The sequence below is a fragment of the Coptis chinensis genome, chromosome 9 (assembly GCF_015680905.1).
Source record: "Coptis chinensis isolate HL-2020 chromosome 9, ASM1568090v1, whole genome shotgun sequence".
Classification (NCBI taxonomy): domain Eukaryota; kingdom Viridiplantae; phylum Streptophyta; class Magnoliopsida; order Ranunculales; family Ranunculaceae; genus Coptis; species Coptis chinensis.
The window spans coordinates 70,756,202-70,763,053 of record NC_141464.1 but is presented as its reverse complement, the minus strand read 5'-3'; the positions used below and the strand labels follow the sequence as shown (position 1 = coordinate 70,763,053).

General features: G+C 39.2%; 2 protein-coding genes across 2 annotated transcripts; one reads left to right on the top strand and one right to left on the bottom strand.

Annotated features, from left to right (window-relative positions):
- The first annotated feature begins 311 nt into the window (after nucleotides 1-311).
- LOC147477752 (uncharacterized) lies at nucleotides 312-713 on the top strand. Its single transcript, XM_086586072.1, has one exon. The coding sequence runs from the start codon at nucleotides 312-314 to the stop codon at nucleotides 711-713; it is 402 nt and encodes a 133-aa protein (XP_086442198.1).
- A 2,282-nt stretch (nucleotides 714-2,995) lies between these two features.
- Nucleotides 2,996-4,582, bottom strand: LOC147477751 (F-box/LRR-repeat protein At3g58900-like). Its single transcript, XM_086586071.1, has 3 exons — nucleotides 3,674-4,582; nucleotides 3,241-3,300; nucleotides 2,996-3,160 (listed from the first exon to the last, which is right to left on the bottom strand). Exons 1-3 carry the CDS (start codon nucleotides 4,580-4,582, stop codon nucleotides 2,996-2,998), a joined length of 1,134 nt encoding a protein of 377 aa, XP_086442197.1.
- Between the last annotated feature and the right edge of the window lie 2,270 nt (nucleotides 4,583-6,852).

Below are 6,852 nucleotides of genomic sequence, written 5' to 3'. Positions count from 1 at the left end.
ATCCTATGCAATCAATATAAGGAAAGTACCCACCACCTCTTCGTCAACTGTTCTTATTCTAAAAAGGTGTGGTATGAGATCCTTCGCTTCATTGGTCTATAGAGATTCTCTCTTATACTAAAGGATAATGGATAATGGATAATGCGAGTAGGAAAACTCAAATGGCTAGAGTAGTTAAAGCATGTCTTGCAGCAACTCTCTATTGGCTGTGGAGAGAAAGAAATGATAGAAGATTCAAGCAGAAGAGAAAAAGTGAAGCTATCTTATGTAGAGGCTTAAAATAGGAGATAAGAAGACAGCTTCAAAGCATAATGAAGGAGCTTACTGACAACATGAGAAACCAATGTCTTATTGCGAGACTTAACATCAGAATTAATCTCAGATTGTCGACTCAATTATTGTTCATATGGGAACCACCGGATCCAGGAGAACTCAAGCTCAATACTGATGGAAGTGTAACTCCAGATAGTGCTAGCAATGGAGGAATTTTCAGAGATCAATATGGCACAGTTCTTCTGTGCTATATAGAGCACGGAAGTATGCTATCGGTTCTCCACCAAGAATTAAAGACAATCCTAAATGGATTGAGAATTGGGTTACGAGAGTGTTATCGGAACATCAAAGTAGCATCAGACTCAAGAACTATAGCTCAAATCCTTAATAAAATGGAAATGATGCCTTGGATGGTTGAGAATGAAGTGTTGGAGATCTAGGACCTAATGCAACAGCTGGAACGTGTGACTGTAGTCCATGTGTATAGAGAAGCAAATCGAGCTGCGGATTACTTGGCATCGTTACGAGGTCTATTAGGAATTTGCCACTTTCTCCTTCCAGTAGTAGAAGAGCTAGATAAAATACTACTTGAAGTACGGGAACAATCTATAAGAGACAAGGAAGATGAGTGAGTGAGAGATTTATGTATACAGTGTAGACTGCTAGAGTGGAAAGCATGTGTAGACGAGAATGTCTAAGAGTGAGCTGTAACATGTAAATCATTTATTTTGGCCGTTAATACAACAAAACCACTTGCATTTTTGAAAAAAAATAAAAAATAAAAAATAAATAATGTATACATCATATTTAGAGTGTAGATTAACCAATGTCCAAACTCCCAAACTTAGGGGCACGGTTAGTCACTTTGAAACCATGAAACTAAGCCGTACGAACCAACATCTTGAACAATTACAAAGATTCTTATAATCATCATCGACTTGTTTCAACTGCGTCAAACCCAAAAGGCCAAAAGCCAACTTACATAATATCACAAACTCAAGTTAAAGGTGCTCTAGCAATATACATCATAGTTAGTTCATTGCAAAATCCTTCCTTGTATCTTCCTCATTCAAGTTACATCTGTCGCTAGTAGGACATGCATCTGGACATGACGTTCATTACCACAAAAGTTCATTTAATTGTTTAAGTTAGGAAAGATGAGAAAAGAGAAAAATGAAGAAAAAAAAGAACATGTCCATCTATCAAGGTCTGGTTAAACATACTTTTCACTTTATACAATCAGAAATACAAAGTTAACCGCAAAGCGGTGAGGAACGAGCGAAGTTTGAATTTTAAAGAAATATTGGAGAGAGAGGAGAAAGATTACAGGAGAAAGATCATGGAGAGTTTGAGGAAATCAGGAGAGAAAGAGAGAGAGAGAGAAATCGTTGAGAGTTTGAGGAAACAGGAGTTTTCTTTTCTAAAGACAGACAGGACATTTGAGGGGCGACAGACAAGTTTTTTTTTTCTCCCCCAGCGCAAGGACACTCGCTCCGCTCTGTCGATAATCACCAAACAACTGCTCTAGACATCGAGAATAACATCACCGAGCTCTATCATTACTGGAAGAAAATGTTGGGTTTGTGGAATCGTCAAACTTTGCTCCGGTGCCCGACCTCGTTACCTTCAGTTTTCCGTTTGGAGAAGGGGGCGTGACCCGCGCTCAACCATGCTTTGGACAAGGCGCGCCATGCGCTGACACTATTGGAGTTGGGTGCAACCCGCGCTCGGATTAGCCTTGGTCGAGGCGCGACTTGCGCTCATGCTATGAGAAAGTTACTGGAGTTGGGCGCGACCTGCGCTCATGCTGTGAGAAAGTTATTGGAGTTGGGCGTGACCCGCGCTCGGATTAGCCTTGGCCGAGGCGCGACCTACGCTCATGCCTTCCGAAATTTTCACTGATTTTCGATATTTCAGCCCAAAGCCCATTTTCTCACCTTTTTCTATGTGTACCTATATAAAGGAAATAGAATAGGGTTTTGAGATAACTTTGAGAGATTCATTTCTTGGGTATTGTGGGAACTCTATTGAGCTAGGGTTTGAGTGAGGCCTCTTGTTCTTGATTCTTGATATCTCTTGTAAACTCTCCAATCTTTGTTATAAAAGAAACTCGGCTCTTGTGTGGATGTAGATAATATTTACCGAACTACCTAAATCTTTGTGTCTCTTTGCATTATTTACTTCCTTATTTATTGTTTCCTTGTTATGGGTGATGATAAATTAGTGGCTTTGCTGTTTGAGTTTGTTGTGATAACTACCAAAGTCTTGGGTGGGTGATTTCATTGGTGTGAGCTCCAAGTTGAAATCATTTGGGATAGAAAGCAGTTAGATTGAGGTGTGACTTTCTAGTGAAATCTCCCAACATAAAATTTGAGTCCAGCACATTTTTTCAATCAACAATACACGTAGCTAACCACAACTTACTCTGGTGCGTTCTCATGGACAACACGAGTGCAGTGATAGGAATTTACTGTGCTTCATAGGTTGGTATGAAAAATCTGCACATGTTCACCAACTAGTGTTGAATACGAGTTTAACCTCTTTATACAACAACTAGAACGACAGAAAAACAGAAGAGACGAAAATGACTACTGCAAATTGGTATATGGGAATATAGGTTTGGTTCTGTACTCGGTTACTCGTACTTTCGATCATACTGTGAATACTTTAGCAGAAATCAATCACACTGCATGTTGAGCCTCTAGGTAGCTTTAGTAACAGCTTAAAGACCACAACTTGCTTCTCTGGATTTTGTGATAAATTCCAGGAAGCCATTACAGTAATCTTCTCCAAGGCCATTGCATTCTTCAGCAACAACTTGCTTCTCTGGATTTTGTGATAAATTCCAGGAAGCCATTACAGTAATCTTCTCCAAGGCCATTGCATTCTTCAGCAAGAACTTAACCAGACATAGCTCCAAATCATTTCCACTGTAGTACCTAAGTTCAACTGATTTGAGGTGTGTACACATTGAGGAACAGTTTCAAGAGTCGGACCATGCTCAATAAGTACACAACTGACAGGCGCCTATATGGATAACAAAATCAAATTTAGCAAGATTCAAAATGTAAAAATATTTGTAATAAACACACAAAAATAAATAAAAAATAAATAAAAGAAAGGGAAAGAAAAAAGAAGTATGTGCTTGAAGTGCAAACCTCAAAAAATAAAGTCAGATCGAATCATAATCAGAATCATCAGAATCTACAAACACTCTCAAATCGGTCAAACTGGCAAATGTTGGCAGATACCCTATGGTATCCAACTCGAAAAGATCCTTGACATGTCAAATCACGAAGCATCAGTGCTCAGGAATCAAATATATATATACTGGAAAATCATAAAAAAATTTAAAAAAATTGAACAATGCGAAAATGTAGAAAAGAAAAAGGATACTTACTGTAATGGTAGGGATAGATAAATGTAGAACCTTGACATTACAAATCGTCCCAAAGAGCTTACTAATACGATCATAATTATGTCCAAACCTACAGTCGATACGCGCCTCAACTAGTGATGATAGGTTGTGTAGGTTATACCAGTACGCTAGTTGACTTGCCAGCTCGAAATATATGAGACTCTCAGCATAAATATTTATTTCACAGTCGTCAACTGTATCAGAATCATCAAATACATCTAGTATCAATCTCTTAAGTGCGGGAGCAGAAATGTTGACAGTATTAAACTTCTCCCATTCAAAGAGATGTGTATAAAACTCTTCAAGGACTGGGAAGCTGAAAAAGGCTTGTTGAACTGAGAGGTCACCACAAAACATGACTTGCTTAAGTTTCAGGACCTTCAGTTTTGGAAAACACATTGAAGTGGGAGTCCTAAAAGAACAGTGACTTCCTACATCAATTTTTAACGTTGCCAGAGATTGACAATTGAAAAGGCAACGGGGAAACACAAAGTAACCCGCACGAACCCAGAGAATGAGCTCTTGAACGTTACGCCTTAGTACAGTGGAGATCCATGCATTAACACAAGTATAATCATAAGCTTCCCCGCATTCAAGAGAAAACTTGTGTATGCTTGATGCATCATGGAGAAGCAACACTCTGTCCACAAAATTCATGAAGCTTGCCTTAACCATTGGATCCCCTCTCTTGATTTTAGTAGAGTATAACAGACTATCACTTAGCTCGATCTTGGGAACTAAAGTCCAAAGGTATTTCCATTTCATTGATAGCACACTAGAACCAACAGCATATTTTGCAGGAAGAAAGGAGAGGATATGATGAAGAATATTGTCAGGCAAGCAGCTGACCCTATCTACATCCTCACCGCCATTCTGTCCATCCAAACTCATTTCCTTTTTTCTTGTTGAAGTATGTAGTGTCGGTCTCACACATTCTATAAGTGTGAGACCGTACCTTATTTAGCTTGTTGCTATTTAGGTTATTCCATCTCTAGTTTAAATATAGGTATTGTAGGTTAGGATAAACATACTCAAAACCCTACCTTCTTCTTGTGTCTCCATCCTTTCTTCTTCTTCTTCTACACACTTAATCCCTTTAACCTAACAAACTAACCACCATATGTATCTCCTAGCATAAATAACATGGTATCGGAGCCGACTCTGTTTAGAGAATGCTAGGAGAGAGATCCTCAGTTTCAAGATTCCAGTTTTAGTATTAGTTGGTGTCTTAGTATTGTTTCGCTTCCGCAATCTCTCGATATTGATAAAGAGGAGACATCTGTCTCGCAGTTTTGTAGTTTCGTATTCTTTTTCATCAAGTGAGTTTTTCTTCTCTTTACAATGATTGATGTTGTTCCAAAATCCGATGAATTCGGTAATACATATGTTTTCTCTGTTGGTATGACCTTTGTCAAATTGGAGGGTGTTGCCAATTACCTTCAATGGGTAGAGGCAGTTACTGTTTATCTTACTGGAAAAGGCAAGGAAAATCATCTGACAGATCCCCCAGATGATAAAGGAAAGACAACCTCGACAAAAGATGACGCCTTTGGTTAAGAATTTCCCCGTGGAATACTATGGAGAAAGATGTTTGTAATATCATCAGGCGGTTTTTAAAACCTCGAAGGAGATTTGGGAGTATCTACAAGAATCATACTCTCAATCTCGAATACTTCTCAGATCTTTTCGGTTCTATGAGAACATCTTTGATCTCACTCAAGGAGATATGTCTATCTTTGAATATTACAATTCTCTTCAGAGTAGCAAGTGGGAAGAACTGAATATATATCACCCACTTACTGAGACATAAATCAGTTGAAGAAACAAAGAGAGGAATTTCGAAGTCTCCAAATTCCTATCCGGGCTACATCCCGAAGTTTGCTAATGTGAAAGCCCAAGTTCAAATTTGAATCTAAGTTCCTACTACTGTCTGGAGGCTTACTCGCTTTTGTCTCAGATATTCTTGACCTCCTCCAAGGCACAATGACAAGCGGTCGCGGCTTTATTGATCCCTCCAAGCAAGTAATAACAACCCCTCTTCCGGGTCGTGGTAATGGCGAGAGGAGGTAGAGGGGTCGCGTGGTCGGTGGTATTGACAGGTTTTGAGCCTTGTGAGCATTGTGGGCTTACAAATCATAGTGCTGATTTTGTTGGGATATAACAGATTCCACCTTTGCACAAAGCCAACAATGCCACAATAGTTGATCGAAAGTGACCGATTTTCAACGAGTTCAAGAAGACTTTGCAGCCCGATGAAGCGGATACAAGCTATTCCCAGTTCATCGAGTTTGTCCGACTACCCCATCGCGACCTAGCCGATTCGGGTAAAACATGTCTTCATACAAGTGGTAACAACTCTTGGGTTATTGACTCGGGGAGCTTCGATCATATGATAGGTAATCCCCGGTTGTTTTCTAGTCTTGCGTATACTCACACACCATCATATGTCACATTAGCAAATGGGGCTAAGGCTAGTATTCTTGGTCGGGGTACTATTCAATTAACTTGTAATATATCACTTGTCTCAGTCTTGCTTATTTGAAATTTCCCCTTTAATCTATTGTCTGTTCATCGTCTCACCCAATCTCTTCACTGTAATGTCATGTTTTCTTCCACTCATGTTGTGTTTCAGGATCTATAGACAAAGACATTAGTTGGTGGGGGGTATGAGCACGGGGGCATCTATTACTTTCAAGAAGATTATGGGCATTCTCACCAGAAGCAGGCTCTTACAGTCTCAGTCTCTCATATTCAGTGGCATAGACGTCTTGGTCATCTTCCTCTGGCTAGTTTGCGAAGTTTAGTTCCCAGTATTTCTTCTAGTATTCAGTCTTTAGGTTGTAAGGTTTGTGAGTTAGCTAAACATCGTCGTACTACTTACAAAAATAGGTTAAATAAGTATTCTAGTGCTCCTTTTCAGTTAGACCATTCAGATGTCTGGGGTCCTTGTAGAACCACTGGCCTTTTTAGAGCCAAGTATTTTATTACATTTATAGATGATTTTTCTCGTGTTTGTTGGGTCTATATTATGGAAAATCGTTATCAAGTATTCTCTATTTTTCAAAAATTCTATGCTGAGGTTACTAATCGGTATTCTGCACACATGCATATTTTTCGAACTGATAATGCCAAAGATTATACCTCTACAATATTCCAGAGTT

Excerpts from the sequence above, each read along its gene's own strand:
- LOC147477752 (XM_086586072.1), top strand. The coding sequence starts at position 312 with ATGAAGGAGCTTACTGACAACATGAGAAACCAATGTCTTATTGCGAGA.
- LOC147477751 (XM_086586071.1), bottom strand. The coding sequence starts at position 4,582 with ATGAGTTTGGATGGACAGAATGGCGGTGAGGATGTAGATAGGGTCAGC. Across the intron at positions 3,301-3,673 it reads TATCTATCCCTACCATTACA|GCGCCTGTCAGTTGTGTACT; the intron begins GTAAGTATCCTT and ends TTATCCATATAG. Across the intron at positions 3,161-3,240 it reads TTGAAACTGTTCCTCAATGT|AATGCAATGGCCTTGGAGAA; the intron begins GTACACACCTCA and ends TTCTTGCTGAAG.